Source organism: Cephus cinctus, unplaced genomic scaffold (assembly GCF_000341935.2).
Source record: "Cephus cinctus unplaced genomic scaffold, Ccin1 Ccin1_scaffold0020, whole genome shotgun sequence".
Taxonomy (NCBI): domain Eukaryota; kingdom Metazoa; phylum Arthropoda; class Insecta; order Hymenoptera; family Cephidae; genus Cephus; species Cephus cinctus.
The window spans coordinates 480,552-503,294 of NW_014332768.1; the positions used below are offsets into that span (position 1 = coordinate 480,552).

The 22,743-nt window shown below is 38.2% G+C and overlaps 1 protein-coding gene and 3 long non-coding RNA genes across 6 annotated transcripts; 3 read left to right on the plus strand and 1 right to left on the minus strand.

Moving 5' to 3' along the window:
- Positions 1 to 2,776: 2,776 nt before the first annotated feature.
- LOC107266260 lies at positions 2,777 to 4,863 on the plus strand. Its single transcript, XR_001537380.2, has 5 exons — positions 2,777 to 3,240; positions 3,317 to 3,367; positions 3,795 to 3,961; positions 4,056 to 4,370; positions 4,523 to 4,863. It is a non-coding gene; the product is annotated as an uncharacterized LOC107266260 (long non-coding RNA).
- Positions 4,864 to 4,954: 91 nt separating this feature from the next.
- Positions 4,955 to 19,429, minus strand: LOC107266252 (SKI family transcriptional corepressor 2). 3 transcript variants are annotated; one of them, XM_025082775.1, is made up of 6 exons: positions 18,221 to 19,429; positions 17,563 to 17,855; positions 16,872 to 17,464; positions 16,287 to 16,630; positions 7,134 to 7,263; positions 4,955 to 5,755 (listed from the first exon to the last, which is right to left on the minus strand). In XM_025082775.1, the coding sequence occupies exons 1-6, from the start codon at positions 18,311 to 18,313 to the stop codon at positions 5,655 to 5,657; spliced, it is 1,554 nt and encodes a 517-aa protein (XP_024938543.1). In that variant the 5' UTR covers positions 18,314 to 19,429; the 3' UTR covers positions 4,955 to 5,654. The 3 variants fall into 3 exon arrangements, with proteins under 3 accessions (XP_024938543.1, XP_024938551.1, XP_024938548.1); XM_025082780.1 differs by lacking the exon at positions 4,955 to 5,755 and adding an exon at positions 6,905 to 7,022; XM_025082783.1 differs by lacking the exon at positions 7,134 to 7,263.
- Positions 5,681 to 7,121, plus strand: LOC112494037. Its single transcript, XR_003059112.1, has 4 exons — positions 5,681 to 5,777; positions 5,867 to 6,071; positions 6,155 to 6,238; positions 6,936 to 7,121. It is a non-coding gene; the product is annotated as an uncharacterized LOC112494037 (long non-coding RNA).
- On the plus strand, positions 15,668 to 17,688 carry LOC112494033. The gene is made up of 6 exons (XR_003059108.1): positions 15,668 to 15,900; positions 16,277 to 16,569; positions 16,882 to 17,049; positions 17,115 to 17,330; positions 17,401 to 17,482; positions 17,567 to 17,688. It is a non-coding gene; the product is annotated as an uncharacterized LOC112494033 (long non-coding RNA).
- Positions 19,430 to 22,743: the final 3,314 nt, after the last annotated feature.

A 22,743-nucleotide genomic window follows, 5' to 3' on the forward strand; every position in this document is an offset into this window, starting at 1 on the left:
AGTGATGGAGACATAGGAAGGAATAGGAGATTCGAAAAGTGTATAAGTGTTGCAAGATAATTTATTCGACAAACGCAATAATGATACAGTATACGTATACAGTATATGGCTTGGGAAAGGTTAACAATAACATTACCATTACAGATATACTACATATATCACTACAATATAATATGCGTGTGGTATGCTACATGCGCTACCACTTTGGACTTTTCTTTTTCCAAAAGACATTTTAAAACTTAGTTTTTAAAGATATATTAGGAGGAGAATGATGGAGATATAGGAAGGAATAGGAGATTCAAAAATAGAGTAGAAACGTTTGGCGGCAACAGACAGGGAAGATGTTGTTGAAGGGAAAAAGAGGAATATTGTTAAAAAGCTACAGAAGAAGTAAGGAAAGAGGTAAATCAGAAAGTAAAGAATGAAATATATAGAAATAAGGAATTAAAGAAGAAATAAATATAGAAATAGAAGAAGTTTGGAAATGGATATAGAAATAAAGAAGTGAGAATAATAAGAAAGAAATGATATAAGTGAAAATAAGAAAGAAATGAATATAAAAATGAAGTGAAGAAGTAGAAAAGTAAGGAATAGAGTTATGAAAGTGGAGAAGAAATGAGGAAAGAGATAAATAAGAAAGTGAAGAATGAAAGATAAAGAAATAACGAAGTAAAGAAGAAATAAATATAGAAGAAGAAGGAGGTTATAAATGGATATAGAAATAAAGATGTGAGAATAAGATAATAAGAAAGAAAAGAATATAGAAATGAAGAAGTGAAGAAGTAGAAAAGTAAGGAATAGAATTATAAAAGTGGAGAAGAAATGAGGAAAGAGATAAATAAGAAATTGAAGAATGAAAGATAAAGAAATAACGAAGTAAAGAAGAAATAAATATAGAAGAAGAAGGAGGTTATAAATGGATATAGAAATAAAGATGTGAGAATAAGATAATAAGAAAGAAAAGAATATAGAAATGAAGAAGTGAAGAAGTAGAAAAGTAAGGAATAGAATTATAAAAGTGGAGAAGAAATGAGGAAAGAGATAAATAAGAAATTGAAGAATGAAAGATAAAGAAATAACGAAGTAAAGAAGAAATAAATATAGAAGAAGAAGGAGGTTATAAATGGATATAGAAATAAAGATGTGAGAATAAGATAATAAGAAAGAAAAGAATATAGAAATGAAGAAGTGAAGAAGTAGAAAAGTAAGGAATAGAATTATAAAAGTGGAGAAGAAATGAGGAAAGAGATAAATAAGAAATTGAAGAATGAAAGATAAAGAAATAACGAAGTAAAGAAGAAATAAATATAGAAGAAGAAGGAGGTTATAAATGGATATAGAAATAAAGATGTGAGAATAAGATAATAAGAAAGAAAAGAATATAGAAATGAAGAAGTGAAGAAGTAGAAAAGTAAGGAATAGAATTATAAAAGTGGAGAAGAAATGAGGAAAGAGATAAATAAGAAATTGAAGAATGAAAGATAAAGAAATAACGAAGTAAAGAAGAAATAAATTTAAAAATAGAAGAAGGTTCGAAATAATTCCAAGAGACCAGTATAGGAGACCGGCTCGAGGAAGAATGAGCGCTGTGAGTCCCGGGCTCTGCCTCGAGCGCTCCCCCCACCTTCCGCCTGCCTTCGCTCGTCGAGTCGTGCGTGACGAGTTGCGCGCGCACAATTTTGGGCAACTTCCAGTACTTCTAAATATGCTTGGCTAGAATTTCCGATTTCTAAGTGTTAATATTTTACTTTAATTATTTAATTAATTATTTTAATGTTCCAAACACCTAATTTATTAATATTTCAATTTGAATGTAATATATTTTGGATATTCCACAATTGCAATTCAAATTTTATCTACTTCTTATATTCTGCGAGATTTTGATTTAACCGCAATTCTATATTTTGAATAAATTTTGAAAATAAATCAAGATCCAGTAATATTTAGTAAAATTTCAGGTACTACACGGATATCAAGTTGACACTGTACTTTCTTAAAAATGTCTTAAAAATGTTTCAACAATAGGCTTTTGCAATATTTCTTAAGGAGTTCTATAGTTCCCGGTCTTTTTGAGACTGTTGCTTTGAGAACCAGCGGTGAGTAGCGGAGAACCTGTGCCCGCCAAGCTATACGTTCATATTCACGTTTAGCTCGGCTAAGACGGGATTCGCATTGTCGACGGAGGCGATGATCACAAAATCCTACTTCCAGACTCGCCTCTACGATTTAGCGCCGTGATTATGGTATCGCCTAAAACCGTAGCGTTGTTTATCTCCCATACTCATCTCTGATACAGGCCAGCAAGTTTTTTATCTAAATGCTCGTATCCTACTTGTACTTACGTTCATCTGCCCAATTCGTCACTCACGGTCACTCGGGAAGAAGAAACGCTCGCTAATTCATGTATTTATCGTATGTATAATCCTATAATAATGTATTTAATAAATCCTAAGGCAATTAATAAAACCAATAGAAACAGTAAACCAGTCAATATAAAAAAATAATTACCGAATCTCAAACCTGAACCCTGCGCGCTGACCGAAGCACCACGCACGTGTGCTGTTAAGTCATTATGGTAAAAGAATCGGGGAACTTATATTTCTGTTATTACCTACGTTTAGGATTTGCTTAGGGTATACGTCCGACCAATCGGTAACGTGAAACTGGTTCAAGGCTCCTCCGTCCAGATGACGCGTCGACTCCGAAATAAAACTTGGACCATGAAAATCGGCTCATTGACTGTCTCCCTACTCATCTCTGCTATAACTCTATTACAGGGGTAGTAGGTACGATGGAATCGGCGTGAGACAAACACGATGGCGAGAAGTTCGATCATTTGCAGAGTTAACCAACCCTGCGACGTGATTTACCGCACGGGATCTAGAAAGGGAGACAGGGTGTATACATAATGCATGTTTTCCTTTCTGTGTGGACATAATTGTATGCGATATTACCCAAGGGAATAAGGTTCCTCGGCCACGCGGTAACGAGGCATACTATCCTGGTGGTCCTGGTATAGTAGTCCACGTATACCATGGGTATCTTGAGACCTTATGTTCCATCTCGTAAAGGCCCCCTGTCAAGATAGTACGACGTTCAACCGAGAGATAGCGCCTACGCATCGTCAAGGTAACATGGCTGATGTGACTCCCTTGAAAATATTGCCTTTTGATGCCCAATTACAGGGTCGCCTTTCCTTTATGCTCTGATTCTCCTTCAGGATATACTCCAGGCGAAGAGGTCAGTTAAAAAAAAATATATCCGTCGCAGGCGGGCAAACAGTTTGTACGAAAATTGTTGGATTTACTTTTTACAGTTTCTTTTACGTCGGTTCTTCTGCTTCTACGAATACTCGAGTATAATTGAGGTACGAAGTAATTAATCTGTACTTAATATCTCTTCATTTAAGAATTCTCAATGCCGCTTCTGACTTTATTGCTTATTATTCTCTTTTGACCTAACCTCAATTTTTTTCTTCAACCGCATGACATTTCCATGGAAAAATCTGAGTTTCGTGAGGGGTCTGCTTTGCTTTCTTGGAAGGAGGGTTGTTTTTATTAACGCATGACGGAGGGGTAGGTAAGCGGCTTATCTACTGCAATTAAAATGTTTCTTTAAATACCCGCCCAGGCTTTGCTATTGTATGGAGAGATTCTATTGCGATCGTTATCCATTGCCTGGTCATACGTACTGCTATCGGCTGGCTATGGGCTATTCATTATATACGTATATACGTTACAAATCTGTCAAAAGGATAATACAGTGAACGTGGCTATAATATATCTTTTGTGCAGGAACCACAAAAAAAGATTAAGGATTCATCGAGATAACAGATGCTAACCTAAAAAGCTGTGACTGGATGAAAAGAGGAATTCAAAATTAAGGGGCCACCTAGTTATTTCTCGCCAGTGCGTAAGAGTCCCTTGGATGATATAACTGATATTACATAACATCAGACAAGGTACAGTCTCTTTAGAATTCGAAGATTCACGCATTATTCGACACGCCTCGAGCAATCCTCTTTTAGGTAGTTATTGGAAACGCGTTGATTCCAGGACGTCCCATGAATAGGTGGAGTATCCAGAACAGGACTTTATCAGGAGAGGAGACGTGAGATCGTTACGCGAACCCAAAGCGTGATTCGTCCCGAGAGAAGTCTGCATGCGCAAAGCCAATTTCCCGGAACATTAGCCGCAGACGGTGTTTGTCCCAGCGACTATAGTGACAGTCGCCATAATTCCTGTGAAACGCGGGATTCTATAAATTGCAGTAAAAGGGAGGATAAGAAAGTCGGTTTTACCAGATGCAGAAAAATCCACTGAGAACAAAGGTGCTTGACAACCTGGCACTGTAAAGCATAGAATAAAACGGTATGTAACATATGGCTGTGTAAAAAGTTGGAAAAATTTCCTTCAAAGAGTTTGCAATCTCAATGAAATTAAACTTATCTCAATCTGATTATATTTATTGCGGGTACTTTTAAACTATGTACGTATATATATATATATATTTCTGACTACAGAACATATGTGGTCGGAATCCGAAATTCTGCTGACGATCGCCCTGGGAGCGCAACCAGCCAGGAACTGTATCCGTTAAAGCTTCTAACTCAGTGAACCGTCCATACGTATACTACAGAAAAGGCACTCCCTAAGGATTTCATAAGATATCTCAAGAGGCCGAGATTACTGAACGATGTGCAAGAGATCGAGGCGAGTAATTGAAAAAGATTTGTTACGCCTATTGAAAAGGGATGCAGGTCAGTCGGTGGAACAACAAAGTAAAAAAAATGGATGAAAGCCATTTAAGACGGTATAAAAAGTCATTAATAAAATTATCATGGAAGAAAAAGTTATAAGAAATTATAAGCTTTTATTATGGCACCATATAAATATTTGATTGGTGACTATACACGTGGTATTACTAAATGATTGAAAGGACAGAGACATATAAGTTTTCATCATACAATAACATTTTTATTTATAATTTAGATTACACCGTGTTCAACTATCACCAAATATGTGGGCTATTTTCTGATAATAACCTCACTATAGAATTATGCCACTATACAATGTGATAATAGGGTAAATCCCTAAGATCTTTGATTCGGTCTGATCAAAGGGCGCCAAGGTACGTAACTGATTGATGGCTGTGAGATACCGTCAACTTCTTAGAAGGAGTACAGTTCATTAACAAGATGGATCATGCTAATTAGCACATCCATTTTTTTCCTCAATTGCAAAGCGCAGGTAATAATCCAAAGCAGAAATATTGATACAGTATCGATAAAAGGAAACGGTCCTCGTATGAACTAATATGAATGCTCCATTTACAACTACATATTTCATCTATAATTATTTATCATAATCTCTTGCACAAGTCAGAGCTCCGTTTTCTATGTATAATCGCAATATTATATACCGCTTCTCTAAAGCCTTGGATACGGTACGAGAGTTTTTTTTTAATCAACCGAATATTTATGAACTAACTGACTCTCTCTGATATATAAATGTCCATTGAATATGTATAACTGCATAGAAACAATAGCATGCCCAAGGATTCATAGTGACTCTTGTCTTAAATTGAGACAAGGGTAAGCATGATGATTTGGCTTCCAGTGAGTCCGGTTTTCATGTAACTAACTGGACGTTTGATTAATTAGTTGATGCCTTTGGACTGTGGACCTGGCCGTAAAACATTCCTCTTGGACGACATGCTGAACAATCCAAGCTTGATCTCTCGGTGGCCTCTGCACCTGTATCGATATAGGCAGAAAGGTATCTTTTATTATTATCTCTTATTCATGACTCGTTGGCAGAATTTATTCACAAGCTTTTTCTTCCCCCTGGTCGATCACTAATTCAAGAGACTTCGAAATAGATTCGCTCCACTTTACTTTTTACCAGACATTACGCCCTCTGTGCTGCAAAGGCAGACTCACGCATCGCCTCGTTATTTTCGGCTTACGCTACGGCCAAAATGCGGCCGGTTGTAATCTGTGAACGATTATACGTGCCTCACTGAATGTGTCTACAAAATGGCAGAATCGGACTAACGGACAACCTTTAATGGTGATTACACTTGTGTATTTTCTTTTCTTTTTTCATGAGAATTTAATGGAAATATTATTGAAACGATTTATTATGGTTTACAGGGCATAAGATGAACAAGGAAAAGATGGCGGATGCGGTTATTAATATGTATCGATAAGAGGATTTTCTTTTGTTGATAGCGGAAGGTAATTCTATTTTTAGTAACGATGCCACGGGGCATGCTCGAATACTATTTCAAATGTGCTCCTGTCCGATGAAAGAGAGAAAAAAGTTAATAATTGTGGGGGAGGAACCGATAGCAGTGAATTGATGATGCGAAGCTGAAGGCAGCTTGGTGGGTTTAACGTCTGCGCATGCGCAAACGAAAGACCGCCCCTCGAAGTAGACTCGATCCTTGGTTACGTTATTACCCAGCCAAGTGTTTTCACGACCCTCTGCCAAACATCCCCTGCTTCTAGTTAACACTCCACTCCCGACTAATTACTCTAATTAATAGAAACTCCGGACTTGTTACTCCTTTCGAGAGCCTCGTCAATTCCTTGACTGGCGGAACGAGGTGATAACGTGCTGCGTCATACTGTAATATCGTGACTTTGAATTTAGATTCAAATTATTATTGACTTTTATTTAGATTTTGGGATATTTGAAAAAATATTTTTTATACGTAAAAAAAAGGAATATCCAACATTTTTGTTGTCTCGCTACATTGTGACGGATAAACATTTTATTTTTCTTATTTCATTTTCGTAAATTCAATTTTTTGTTTTTTTTCGCGTTACTCGCCCAATGCAAACAATATGCGTGATAAATTGTGCATAAGAAAATTCTAAAAGTACACCAAAAATGTATTCCTTTATTATTCATCGATTTATTGCATTTCAGATTAACTACGTTTCCCAAGATCTTCGCCTTACGCACGGTAACTTCGTCGGAGCAAAATAAAAGGCATACTGAATCTGTAATTGGGATCTGGATTATAAAAAAAAAAAGAAAGAATACTTAAAAAAAAAGCGATTGCTCGAGTATAAGAAGATAATGCTTTATGGTAATTTGTATTAAATCAAAGTGAAAAATAATTACCCCTTGGTATATTCAATTGTCGATAAAAAGAGCCGACGTGCCAGCTTTCCGAATTCCTGCTGGCTGTCAGTTCGGTTTTGACGTCTCTCAAAGTTGCATTCTCTTCCGCCAATTTTTCAGCCTCTCGTTCCTGTTATCAAATTTATATAATAAACGAATAACACTAATAATAAGAGCGCGGCATAAGACAGTTAAGCGTAACAATTAATTAGTCTTATCAATAAGACAAATTAACGAGCTATCTTGACTTTAGTCGATTTTTAGGTTTTTTTTTGTTTTTCCATAAATGATTACATCCCACTTATACTGATCAAACACTCAGCTATGCATTGATGATCGTAATCGTACTACAAGGGTAGTCATTGGAACCTATGTGACCGACAGGATGGCCTATGGTCTATAATCTACACGGTGAAATATTAGTAGAGTGGAGTACGGTGCTTTATTTAATGTTCCGCCGATAGTCATCGCGAAATTAGTTAAATTAATATGGCCCCCATCTTGGTCAATTAGTATGAATAAATAACGAGACCGCGTTAGAAGGGGAAAAATTTTGTAAAAATGATAATCAAAACAAACGACATATACAGCGCCACCGATAACAATAAGTCATTAGTTGTTAATTTAACATAGAAATATATTATATGAAATATATACAGAGTGAGTGAAAAATAACAGCACTACTTGTATACGTAACTGCATGAAATTTCATTAATATAAGGATGAAAAAAAATGGCATAGTTATTTTTCAAACACCCTGTATGCTGTAATCGTAACAATTATGTTTTAATAAGAACAAAGTGTACGATAGAACGTGAGGCGTTTCTGATATGAAATATTTTGACGTTTTTCAAAAACTATTAATATTGATATTACACATGTTGGATAAGCACTCAAGAAGATTAACGGGATTATGTAAACTAATAAGAAATATTTTTTCATATTTGTACAAATTAATTTACCTGATACTCTAAGAAATATATATACAGGGCTATTCGGTATAAATCACCTGGTTCTATCGTGGAAATCAAACGATAGGCTAACTTCAGGTAGTGCACCCATTTGATACTTGTAATAAGACTGTATTCAGGCGGTACATGCATTGGAGCTGAATGACCCTGTACATTTTAATGTAAACTCCATATAAAAAATACTGTAAAATAAAAAGCTACATTTTTCTGTAAACATTATCAAACGTCAGTCACTAAATTTTTTTTCACAATGCAAGTCGTTACTTAAAAATCAGAACGTCTGTGCATACTCGCCATATGGCGTGTCCTATGAGTACAGATAAGAGAACAAACGAAACTGCGGTAACATATCACGCAGAACATGAGTGCATCACGCAAATAATGCATTTTTAAAAAGTCATACTGTGAAATAGTTTTTTTTTTTTTCATAAATATGAATTTTCACATCACCGTTATGCTCTAGGACACAGAATATATGTATTTATTAAAAGAAGAAAAAAAAACAATAATTAGACTATCCCCTAAATTTGCTCAAGCCAAAGATTTAAGTGACAGTGGAATCTACGTTACCGACGCGAAGAGTCTTTAATACAGAATCGTCAGATTTACCGACCGAGCTGCATGGATAAGTCGATGAAGCACATCGTTACGCTTAGGATCGACGAGATACACGAGGACCGATAATGATCCTCGAAACGGCACGCAAAGCCGATTACACCGTAACGCCATTGCTAACGATTAAATATTCATCGTCCAGCGCGAGCCTAACGTCACGTAAAAATATGAAGATTGCATTAGGTATTTTTGTTTTCGATGAAACTTGACAGCGTATATTTAAATAAAATCAAGGGCAACACCACGCCAACAAAATTCATCGTACCTCAATCAAACAGTCGCTTCCGACGGTGCTGGCAAACATTAATTATCCCAGCGCCGTTAATGGGGCCTCAGAGCCAGGACGAAATGATGTTTGCGATAAAAGTTTAATACTGTTTGGGATTTCGAGTAATTATATTTTGTGTGCCGAGACTCGAGAAGGGGTGAGGAGTCTGTCTATTGTGAAGTAATTCGACAAGGTGAAACGTTACGAGGGGAGTCGACGATAGACGCATTTACAAAAACCGTCACAAGTGTGTTCGTACGAGAGCCGTTTAAACGTAAAGCCTAAAGGCTATGTCCAAAGATTTACTAAATCCTTCAACAACGACAAAGAACCAGTTGGTCACCGTACGGTAGTTCCTCTTCTGACATACTATCATCATAACGCATCCATTTAGGGTTATGTAGCACATATGTTGCGCATAATAGTCGCGCAACCTCTTGGATACACAGAACGAATTCTAACCTGTGACGAATGCTATACTCGGTGAAGTACGTTTCTCAAATAGTAGGACACGCATCAATTTACATGCACAGATACGAACCCATATGTGCTCGTGTTTATGTGGAGTGTAGAACAGCGAATGAAAACTATTTAAAATCCATAATCCTTGGTCATCGGCTCGTTTCACGGTACTCCTATGCTTCTGACTGCGGCAGCCAGCCGTCGTCTTGCCAAGGTTCGTAGAGACAGGTTAGTTTAACTACGTAGCTAGGTAGTTATAGAAAAGGTACTCCCAACAGAGAGCGTCCTATACGAACCTTTTCTTCTGCTATGTCTTTAAGCGAGAGATTGATTGTAACTACTGAAGAGAATTCGAAGCATGTACACCGCGTTACGGGCGTTACGACTGTTTGGAGGTTATGTGCCCTTATTATAGCCTTTACGTGACGCACTCTTCTTTCTTCCCGTTCGGTGGGTTAGACGCTTGCAGCCTCGTACTAGCTGCTGGAAGCTACTAGCCTTTCCTACACCCTTGAATCATCGGCAGATTACCACGAGAAAGCCGAGCGGGAGTTTCAGTTTGCGGATGAGTTCCGCGTTCTCCCATTTGTAACTCCGCTCACCCGGCAAAGTAGGTAGAAATCCTTCTCTCTCTCCAATAGTCGCTCTATCTTTCTCTCTCTCTCTCTCTCTCTCTCTCTCTCTCTCTCTCTCTAAGTATCTTTCTCGCTCCTCTGTCTTCTCGGTACAGTCCTTTCTGAAACCCTCTATGCGCTCTCTAGCCAGTGGTTGCATCCCCCTCTTGTCCCTTTCCATATGCCACCCTCTGACCCACCCCATTCAACGTAGACCCAACAGGCACCCCCCCTCCCTCCCCCCGACTTCCCCAACCCTCGATAGCAGAACCCATCCTCGCGTTATGGGCCGCTCGATTGTTTCAGCCCCGTTGATCCAATAAAGGATTATGTCGAAACAATTGTAGCGTGCAGCGGCGAATTTCATGTAAACGGCAAAAATTTCGACAACGCCCACCGTTATTCCGAGACTTTATTGGATATTCACGTTGCGTCTGGGGACATTCGATTAATTTCGATTGTTTTTGGGATTCTGGTGGAGGATTGTATGAACTGATTCTTTTATTAATTTATTACTGCTCGGCGAATAATCCAACTTGTTGTTTGTGCTTGTGATGAAAAAAAATTTTTTTTTCTTTATTTTGTCAATTAAGCCTTTACGGTTATTCGGGATTTGAATAATTCGATGCGTGCCATAACACTTGTACCTTATTTTTTTGCTGGGATTTCCATGCTTCATTGGGATACGTGCTTTTGGGCAATTTTTTATTTGCTCTTTCCAACGTGGACACGGAATTATCTATTTTTTTCTCAATTTTCGATTCCTTCGGTCTGAGCCAATTTTTTTTTAACTTTATATTCTTTTGTGTCAGTCTACTGTCTGTCGGGTTTCTTAATACGAGAACTTTTCGTTTCTGATTTTTTAACGTAGCATATTCTTCTATCTTTTTTTCAATATTTTTCTTCTTCAAGGTTTCATTCCGTTTCAGTGGCATTTTCGGCTGATCCATGTTAACTCGATAAATTTCATTATCAACGGTTCTCCTCGGTTTTATCTGGTCACGTAATGTCTTTAGGATTTGTGGATTTTCGCTCGTCCTTAACACTTTTTCTCCTGCGGCTTCCGAAATTGTCGGTTTTCGTTTTCTCGTGGGATTTCGCAATACCGTATGTCTCGTCGGACACGGTTCATGTTTTTCAGGTGCACCGTATCGGGACACAGTTTGAAAAATCTTCGAGATCGGATCGTACCTCCTGCGGATTAACGTTAAATCCAATAAAATAAAAACTCTTAATTAAACATACAAATAACAAAAATAAAAAAAAAACATTGCTTGATATCCAAAATTGCGAACCTCTGCAAATCATTGTCTATCACCGTAATTCCCGTGAGACGTTTTTTGTATGACATGATTTTACAAAAAATCAATAATCGAGATAAGAAACGTCATTATACTCAAAAAGAAATCCATCAAATCCACCATAAGAAAAATTTCAATAATTTTCGAATTTTCTACCGCCGCATTTCAAACTTATAAAAGAATCAAGAAAAAAGATAATCATCTTTCCTTTTTACAATCACAAACTGTTACCTAACCTGTACGTACCATACTGGCATATCGAAAAATGATGACAACTGAAGTCAAGTTTTCCAAAAAGTCAAAACAGGATCCTGTCTCCGGATAATAAGAGCCATTTAATTGACCTTATGTATAATTCCAACAATAAAAATTCTTCGAATTAAATTCATCGTTTTTCATTGCTCTTGTAATTAACGCGAAAACTAAATGAAAGATGGCGCCCGAGAGTATCAGAGTCCAAGTAGACGTAAACCTGCCAAGGGAAATTCAAGCACGCCAAGAGGATTCAATCAAGGTAGAATTCGCGTGGCATTCGCGAATCGCGAAGTTAATACGAAATCGCGTTATTCGAATCGCATCAGGTCGAGCGAATGCACTGACTTATAAAATGCCGTGGCAATATTATCGTGAGAAATGAATTATATCCACGGATAATGCTAGTTTTAATCATCGACTTCAAAATTGAGTAACGAAGTAAAAAATATGAATTTTAAAATTTTTCCAAAAAAAAATAATATCAAATCCATTTTTTATTCGACATTCTTTTTTTTTCATTATTACCTTATTACGTATGCATCCGAATCCCTACAGAGTATTTTGTTAAAGGAGTATCAATTGACCAGTGAATAAAAGTATCGAAAAGGGGAAACGGCGTCCCGACGCCGTCAATGGGTATCTCGCTGCTCTAGAATTTCCTGTGATCGTTTACGGTCACGCGTTCTCCTCCCGGCAAAGGTTTTTTCCTTTAAAGAACGTCAATTTGCGCAAAGTAACTTCCCCCATTATACTACCTATAATTGCTGTCAATAGGATGATTTTGTCCAATGAATGAGAACTTGGATGAAATGCTAAAGAAGCTTTTGATAGAAGTTATTTTTTTTACATTTCTTTGACCAATTCAAATCCAGCGAAAATTTTCTACCGCTATCTACACCTGGTATAAAATTGAATGAAATAATTAATGTTGGAATGAAGTCACGATATGATGTTAAATAGAATTAATCTGATTAATTGAAGTTAAAAATATATTTTAAAAAATTGGGTAATTATTGATAAGGAATTATTAAAAAAAATTTTTTTTAATAATCAATATCAATAATTTATTATTTCAATGGAATAACGATTTATCAGATTTTTTTTTTTTTTTCGTAAGGAATAAACAAGTTACATGGATTCCTAGTTTTATATTGTAATGGGTATATGAGAACGTGTATGTGTGATAGTCGATTTAATCACAGGGTCCCGGAGGGTTCTGTTCTCGGATAAGGTCAGAATTTGGCATTTCGAGGTAGGGATAGCTTTAGCTGCGTCCACGAGGCTCTAAAAATGCCATGGGGTTCTTTAATTAATAGTTCGAAACTGCGATGAATTTAAATGTCACGAATCTGCCGGTATAATCTCAAACGCGAAGATAGAAAAAGTGGACGACGTAAACTATAGAGTCGTAATGCACAAAAAAAGATTGACATGGAAGTGAGACAAAAATTTCAAAATAAATATCGGCCAATTACATAAAACGAAAGAAATTAAGGAAACATTATTAAAGTAATAAAATAAATGAATAAATATACATCAGTTGACGAGAGTCTCATTAATTCCCGTTAATTGACGTAACCAGCGTAATTACCTAATTACCACGAAATTCATAAGTACCACAAGTCACGTCGGTGAAAAGGAGAAAGAAAGAAAAAAAAAAAGAAAGTAATCAAGCTCCTCCAGCATCAAAAATCCCCGAGGACGTAGAAGTAGCAATTAAAAGTTGTTCTTGGAACTAACTAAAGCAAGTGTCCTTTTTGGCAAGATTTAAATATTTCCAATAAGAGATCCCAAGATACTGGCTACGTGACGTCACTTAATTGCATAAAGAATCCAATCGCTAGCTCGTGAAAAAAATTAGATGTCATACCTAAGAAAATTTTGAAAAAATCATTGTCAAAAAAAAACAGACAAAATTTCGCGTGCCACGACCTTAAGAATTCAAGAAGCCACTGTCCGTCGCGTTGCCGCGTACTTAAATTGTCGCCCGAGTGAAAGCTCTCCTTTGTATCACGGAGCGACAAATAATTGCGAATAACGCTTGGGGATTACTTAGTTACCGCAATAGACTCTCGCTAGCAGACGATACAGTTCGAAGTGTGTTAACTGGGTTTGGGATGAGCGGGTGGGCGAGCGTAGGTGTGTATTGGTCTTCGCGTAAGGGTGGCTCTGTTGTGCAGAGGGTTGAACACGAGCACCAGGAGGCGGACAAAATACAAGGGAGTCGCCACTCGACACGTTCACCGACTAGGGGAATTGAAAAGCTGTCTGATAATCCTAACGGCTTATCCTGGCCTATTCCTCTCTGTGCCCCCCCAGTGAACGAGGAGCAGGTCGACCCTCTAGGAAGTGCAGGTCGTACGCGAGCCGACATTTGCACCAAATAGATATAACTGTGAATATACATTGATATTACTGTACGTACTGTCAAATTGAGTCTATTAATATTTGGATATGTTATATATAAGAATAAATAAAAGTGTATAATATTTTAATTTTTAACATAAATTTCGAATTCCTATTGGCTCGACGAAATTTTACCAGCAAATAAATTTAGTCACACAAGATGTTTTTGCATTTTACATATTGACCTCTTGTTGTCACAATTATTTTCTATATTAATATAACGAGAATTCAACACCGACAGGGGTTATGTCACTATGATAAAAATAATTTATTTAAACTTTTTCCCGACTTAAATTAACGATTAATCGAATCAACTTGAATTTATTACTACCGTCAAGCGCACGGACTATGTACAATCGTGACATGAAATAACCTAACCTAACAGGAGTCATAATGATAGCCAGAGACGCGTAATTGCTGGGAGTTATTCGCCAATGTAGGATACGATTGTAAATGAAGTGTACAGAATGTTGTCATAAATGCGTGTGCACGCGTGTAAAACATTCTAAGTGATTACATGCTCGACGAAGCGAATAAGACACGTGATGGAAAACGTCAAAATAATATCGTCCTCATTTATATAATTGTATCGGACCCTACCTTTAGACTTGTATCGTTCTAGATGACGCGCACTCTGTATTACACTACAGGTAGTTTCATCGTGTGCTCAGCAAGTATTTACTGACACAATAATTATCACGATTGATGAGAGCAGCCATACGAGCAGTCAAACCACAGAGCAAATGCTAGGGACGTTGAGTAGTCTGCGACAGCGGTTCTCAACTGGTCCTTCGATATAAGGAATACACAATGAAATAAATGCGAGGTACGTTTGAAGCTTTGAATTAAAAAAAAATAAAAATTTAAGGTTAGCTTTTGCATGAATTATTTCCAGTAACGTCGGCAGAACGAGTAAGTATTTTCGTATGGGATTGTATCGTGCTGAACGGTAAGATTGTGAAGTAATAAAAATCGATACGCAACAAAAAGTTAATATCACTCGATTAATTTGATTAACGTTGTAGCAAACTGTTTGCATGGCGACGTGTCATCTTGCGGCGGGTTCGCAAGGGCACGACGTTAGGGCGAGGCTTCTATGGTTACAATGTAAATATACTTCGATATTATTATAACTGAGTGAGAAACTGCCTTACTCACCATTACGTGATTAAGGATTGCTCTTCTGCTATCGAAGTAATTAATTGACATTCGCTTGATGTGCTATAAACGGTCAATTTTTAAATATCCTTGCGGTCGACTGTTTACAGAATTAAATCAGCTGATAGTATTTCGTGCACTTTGTTTTTATATCTTTTTAAATTCCTACTGTTCGCATCAGACGGCATTGAATTTTATTTCCCGTATTAATTTCATCGTCCGTAATATATATTAACGTTCAATTTCTCCCGACGAAGACACTAATTAAATATTTCACGATTCCCTGTATACATAATTTTCAGTGAATTATATTAATTTTCAAATATTATATTCGAATCCTAACGGATTTTAGTTGCACTATGGTAACTGGCCGTTGTAGGAGCTACAGTGGTGTTAGTTCGTCGCGTGATCATAGATCGCGTGAGCGTCGGCAGCGTCACGGTGACGACCGTCGTGATTGTCATAATGTCCTAACTGTGTTTGCGACAGGGTTACTGGGTTGGTTAGAACTGCTCGTGTTCACAAAGCAACGACGCGTAACATACTTGTCGCCGTGGGTCCATTTGGTGTCAAGTGTTTGCCCAGTAATCAGGAGCAATGGAGCCTTACGAAAGGACACGAGGACACCTAACTATGTTTTCATCGTTCATGCTTCGGTCACGTGCCTGGTAGGAATCACAAGAGCCTAACGGAACATAACCCTAACATACGGACTACGTACGTTTCTTTTATGTCCTTTTCAATGAATTTTCATAACGACTCAGTCGAGTTCACTGATACTGTTGATCTTACACTTTCGATAGAGTATGAATACTTATCCAAGATTGATCGATAATGTTATGACATTTGGTATTATGCAATGGTTCGCGTAGCTTGACATGAAATACATTACAATACAAAGTTTACGAAAGTAGGACATTATTGTCGAGGGACAAATAGGGCGCTGCTTTCTATGACGCAACTAGTGTATTTAAATTAATATAGCAATAATGATTTTTCGTGGTTGTTTGGTTATTATGCAAATTTATCGTTACCGAATAATTATATAAAAATTATGTATCTTGACAAATTAAATAATTATTTATCTTTGTAGCAACACTCACCGTTTCTCGAGGTGGACTCCAGCATTGGGGCGATGTACTGTGACCACTGTGTCCACTATGGTTGCTCATGGCGGAATTTGAAGCGGATTGAAGGCCTTGCAGACTAACATTTAATGGAGCAACCATGTCCTCTTCGGTAGTCTCTATGTCAACTTCGTCGTCTGAATTCTCCTCCGCTCCTTCCTTTTCCACTGGACGGTCCGTCGTCACTTCTTGGAGGGCCGGTTCGACGATCGGTGGTCCACGGATTACTGGACGGAAAGCGGATTGATGAAGAGTCGTGGTAACTGCTGGTATCAATGGCTCTGCCGTGCTGCTGCCGGTTATAGGTGGTGGTAAAGGTCCTAGGAAAAAAAAGACTCTTGAATTCTTTGTAAAAATAAAGGGGGAAAAAAATTTGCTGTTTCAACCTTAAAAAAATGAGAAATAACTAAAAATTCCTTCAACCATAAATTTGTTTATCACTTAATAGTCTAGAGTGAAATTTAATTGGGATTAAATTTGTCAATTATTTTGATACATGGTATAGAGATTATAATTTGAGTGAATAAAAATTCTTGGTTCTAAAACTATTTGTATTTTTACCTGGAAATAGGACAGGTCCTCTTTTTGCCAGCCAGGGTAAGGCGTACGGTGGGAAGGCGAATCCAGGTGTCTTGACAGCCGCAGCAGCGGCAGCCTGCTGATGCTGATGCCACACGTAATCCATCACGAGACTCCTGGAGAGGGGCAACGGCAATTCCGGAAACGGCGGCACTCGAGGGTGAGCAGGAGCAGCTATAGGGGAAGGTAGCTGCACCGTCGGCGATGATCTACTTTGCTTGGCAGGACTCGACGAACTTCTTGAGCTTGGATTCGACAGTAATCTCTTCCTGGTGCCACCATTGAACATAGCCTTGACATCCTCCCAGGCATGGACCACTTCGTCAGGAGGATTACCTGACAATTTCATATGTCTACGCCACGAGTTGAAATTAGCTGCATCCGGCTGCACGTATTTATCCGTCGGTCCAATCCTGTGCGAGTGGAAGATGAATTTGTTCGGTGAGAAAAAAAGTCCACAGTATGCACATTTTATGCACTTTGCCCTTGAACTGTTGTAACGGGCTGGTAGGAAGGCCCCACGACATCCCCAGGCGCATTCATGATGCACGGTAAAGGCAAAGTCCTCTGGAAGTCTGTACAAGAGCCAATTAGTAAGCATTAATTATTATACATCAATTAGTATTAACGGAAATCAGAAATAATTAATTATCCATCTTTTCTCATTGTATACCTAGGTGGTGCATTGTCTCCTAGAAATGACTTGCACAGTCTCTCAGCCTCTCTTCGCGTGATCATCCCACAACGACGCGAAGAAACGGGCATGGCTCCAGCTCGACGAAGAATCTCCAGCTGCACCGGTGTGCATTGAACGCACGTGATACCAAGAGCGACGCGTCGATTGTGAATCTCGTTGTAGCTGAATTGCTTGAGTAGTGTGTTGCTGATCTGTGCCAGGCAGAGTCTCTCCTGTCCCTCGATAACCAGGGAGACGATGTGGATTCCATATAACGATACAGTCCCTACCTGCAACTCCTATCAGCTTAGATGCACCAGGCAGCTCTCAGGCAATGAGAATTTTAATTAAAACAAGCACTAATTCAATAATTAAAAAAAAGCACGATCAATTAATTCATTTAATTTATGCGTTAAAGGGTTATTCGATTTGAGCGCTGTGTAATATGGGATAAATTTTACAGATAATTCAATTCAATGGATTTTATATTAATTATGTATCGGCGAGAATACAATCGTTATAGGTTACTCTAATTAAAATTTATTGATTGGCTGGACGGTAATGTTGCTTGGCGATTATTAAAACAAAGTGAAAGCTACGGGCTTTGTACTTCGATATATTATATTTGTCTTTCATACGTATTGACAGTAGGTACCTGATTTGGTTTCGAGTGAGATTGCGGTTGGGGCGACTGGGCAGATTTTTGAGGGGCGATCGGTGCTAGCGACAATACTGCTGGTCCGTCCATTCTGCAAATGTTTAAAATTAAGCTTTTTACTGTACTCAGAAATTATCGAGGAAATCGAACGGAAGTAACAAAGGGCCGAATCGAAACGATCAAGCGACGAGTCTTTTACGAACCCTTTACCTTCGTTCATGTTATACGTAAGACCCTTTTCATTCGTTTCCCTACAAAAGCCAATACGAGTCCGGACTAAGTAATTATATTTATTATTTTTTATCGATCGTACACAGAGGCTTGTAGTTTCGCTTGATTAAATCAATCGTACAATTCGCTTTTGTTTCTTCTATCGGATATTTTTTTCTCGTCAATGCGTTACCTCATAAATTATTTGGCATTTTCACAAATATTTTTGTATGAAAACTAAATCAAAAAATTATTTTGAAAAATTCGATCTTTCAACGTCGCGTTACACTGTACAGCATGGTTTTAAAATTTTTAGTGGTACTTTGGATTTTTTTCCAAAATTCGACATACGCAAATTCAAAATTATAAAAATTTTTTTTAGTTTAAAAAAGGATACTTTGTAACCACGACGTTTTGGAGCTATAAGAATAAAAATTGTTAATTCTGATTAATAAGGTAGATAAATAAGTTTTTATAAACATTTTGGTATCAAAATTTTGTCAAATGCTTGCTGTCACTTGCTCGAAGTAAAACAAAAAGCGTCGCTCATTTGTTCACAGTCGTTTCGTTAATACAGTTGATTGAGAACGTCGCGACTCAGGGCCGCGTGCCGATTGAAAATGTGATTAAGCCCGTCTGTCCCGTCACTCGTCGCCCATAGCAATGCAGACTTCTCGGTTTACGCTCCTTAATTATCTCTCAATTGAACAGCGGTTAAGTAAATCCGATAGGAATTAACACGATGAAATTAAACTTTTACGTGAAAGCAAAGCTGGCCGTCCGTCGCGACAATATTACCAAAGGCAATTAAATATTTTCACGTCATTATCCGTTCAATGAGAAAACTGCCTTAAAGTATCATCGAATACGTCCAAATATCAAAATCGAACACCAATGTCAAAATAATCAAAAATCAGTCCACATTCACCTCACACAAAAAACGCTGTACCCTCAGATCACTGAATCTCACTAAAAAAAAAAAGGCATACCCTGAAGTGACAATCGAATTTCCAAAAAAACCTCCATACCAAACCCGCATAAATTTTTCAAAAAAAAAAAAAAAAAAAAAAAAAAAAAAAAAAAAAAAAAAAAAAAAAAAAAAAAAAAAAAAAAAAAAAAAAAACCATGCTTATACTGTAAAAAAATCAAAACGTCACCCCACAATAAAAATCCAAAATTCGGAAAAAAAAATCCAAAATCCAAAATCCACCAGTCGGCAGTGTACCAAAAAACAATTGAAAGAAGGTACACAGAGATCCAAAACATAGAGTACGTAAGTTCCAGGGTTAGGTGGACGAGGTAGGCGGCAGGAGCCGAGGGTAGTTGAACTGGTGTTGATTTTAATTGAAAACGCCTCCCGCGAAGGTATAGGTAGCTACCATGACAGAAGCACAGTGAGAGCGTCCCGGCAAATGTCCCAGGGGTTTGCGAGCGAGCAAAGGGGGGTAATTCAATTTGACACCCCCGCATAGCCCCGCGCACTCATAGCCGCCCCCTACCACCCCACGCTTAAACAAGGCGGCACCCATCCGCCTGGGCCGTGCAAATTAAATTCTCATCCACCGTGAAACAATGCAGGCCCAGCCCCCCATGCCCGACCCGTTCGCTTCCGTTGGTCAGCCTGGACCCTATCGGGTAGAATCGACCGCATTAATTACTCGCCACTTGGAAACGTTACTGGCGCGAATTTCAAAACCGCCTCACTTATTTTCGAGGATCAAACCTTAAAACCAAAAAAAAAACACCCGACAGTCTAACAACACCCACCCTCCCGCCCTCTTGGTACGCTTACTCAAAAAGTCACATATTCCCATATACAGGCGCACTCGTATGCATTTATTATACAGATAGGTTAAGACCTACCTTGTATATCTATATGTCATATACTACGTTACACAGCGAAATTCACGTTATATACATACTCTGAAAACTCTTCGGATTCTACTTGGCTCTATAGGTACCCCAAGCTATACGAAGTTACGTGGAATAAGCGCACCTCAGCCTCGCAGATTATTTAAATGCAAACACAATGTTGTAGCGAGGCGCATTGTTCCCCTCTCGGTTATTTTACGATTCAATCTGGGCTCCTCGCTCGGCTCTGCCACGAGGCGGGCCCGGCTGTATACGGCTGGGCCGGGGGGTTCAGGGGGGCCGGAGGGGGGAGAGTCGGTTGGCTGGCTCGTAGAAGTTAGTCGAGGGTGGGTATATACAGGGGCCAGAACGGGAGAGCTCGTTCGTTCGTACATTGTAACGTTGTTAAATCTCTCTGCTTCCATCATGACCGTCCTGTACTGGTACGGTACTAGTACGAGTAACTGGTATTTGTAGAGGTATAGTATTAACGTAGCAGGAGTACCAGTAGACACCAGTGTGTTGGTATCTCTTTTCGAAAGTCGACCTACCCCCCCCCTCCTCCTCCTCCTCTCCCCCTCCTAGTGCTAACGACAATCATCCCCCCTACGACGACGGCCATCGTGATTTCCTTTTCCAAGATGTAGACGAGGTTTCTTGTGTTTCCTGGTTATGTTTCTCTTTTGCTTCGTGACTGTTTGGCTCTTTGCGAAGGTCCTTATTTCGAATCGCTTATTTTTTTTCGTATAACCTTTCTTGTTGGTCCTTGCATGATTTGGTTGTCGGAGTCTGTTTTGTTTATGGTGGTGCGGGGAGAGGGGGGGGGAGGGGGGGATAATCTGATGAAACTCTTACTATTAATTATAGAAAATTCATTAACGATAAATTGTTTATTCGTGGTGAATTAAATGTGGCCAATTGTAATTTAGATAAATTTTTTTTTTTTCAATACCCGTTTACGTAGTTTGAATTTATTGGGCTGTTCGATTGGTAGCGGCTATTATTATATTTTATATTATATATTTTTCATTGACCTTATTATTCGTTCGATCGTCGTGTTGATTATGGGGGTGGTTATTTGGTTGGAATTTTTATTATTTATTTTAAGGCCAACACTCCGGAGCTTTGACGGAACCTTCTTGCTCGGCCGGAATTTGAAGGCTGAGTTTGACGTTTAGCTGTCACAATTGACATGTCTTACTTTTCCATTGTTTACTTTGAACTTTGCGTTTCGCGGAGTCACGCGCGAGTCTCCGTCAAAGTGTGTTTGCTTAACCCGGTGAATCGGGCGGAAAGAAAGGATTTCGAATATTTAAGGAAGTCGCAGGATCGGGATTATTCAATTCGAAGGCTTGACGCGTTACGTCAGTTCCGGCTTTGTTTTCGATCAATCCATGGAATTAATATCCGGCGGGACTAATGGACGTGTTATTTTGATTTTATTACACGTTAGACACGTGCATTTTGATACTGTCAGGAACAGGATGTCTTATCGTGTTACATCGACGTCGATCCTTTTTAATCAATCGCTGTAATTAAAATGCAATTACACGGTATTTCGGCAAACAAAGCTATACCCGGTGTGCGTAAAATTTTATTTGTGATCGAGTGACTAATTTGGGAAAAAAATTTTTTTTTTCTTTTTTTTTTTTTTCAAATAAAATTACACGTTCTCCTCAATGATCGTGACTATTAATTAACCGCAATTACGATTTTTCGTAATTTATTATTTATTAATCGCCATCCCTATCCTTCTGTACAGGTATCGCACAGCACTGGTACTTAAAATTAGGGCGAGTACGTAACGACCCTTATGGCAATTATGCTGATGATTTTATCAATTAAATATTCAAGTGTCCAACAGCGATCGTATCTTCGTACGAATTTATATGCTGAGCATACCAGACGTATACAGTAGGTATGCCCTCTTATCAATTAGCCTAATGAAATCTAGAGCAGCCAATTTTTTTCATCCTCTTTTATTCCCAGCAAAAACACCATGCGTGGCCTGAATTTAGTAAAAATATTTTTTGAGGATAAATTTGGAAATTTTTTTTTTCAACAATTTTTTTTTACGCACAACTTATCTGTATTTCTTATCTCTCTCGATGGGTCTAGTATATCGTATATATTTTACAGATTAACCGAACTGCGAATCCTACCGAGTAATCACATATCCGGGCCCTATATGCTACTCGTTAATCCGTGTATATTTCAATACATATTTTATTACGCGTAGGAACATTTTCATTTGAGCCGCTTGTATCAAGCAGCGATTCGCCGCCGGAGGTTATCAGCATCCCTCAAGGGGATTGGAAGATTATACGTACAGTAACTGAGGCTCTTTACTCGGATAATACATTTGATAATTGAAATTGTATTCGCGTATCATGTTTTTTCTATAATTTTAAAATCCCACGGATCACGTAGCGAAAATTTGATAAAAATTAAATTATTTA

Excerpts from the sequence above, each read along its gene's own strand:
- LOC107266252 (XM_025082775.1), bottom strand. The coding sequence starts at position 18,313 with ATGGACGGACCAGCAGTATTGTCGCTAGCACCGATCGCCCCTCAAAAA. Across the intron at positions 17,465-17,562 it reads GGAGACAATGCACCACCTAG|ACTTCCAGAGGACTTTGCCT; the intron begins GTATACAATGAG and ends GCTCTTGTACAG. Across the intron at positions 7,264-16,286 it reads GGAGTCCACCTCGAGAAACG|GAACGAGAGGCTGAAAAATT; the intron begins GTGAGTGTTGCT and ends ATTTGATAACAG.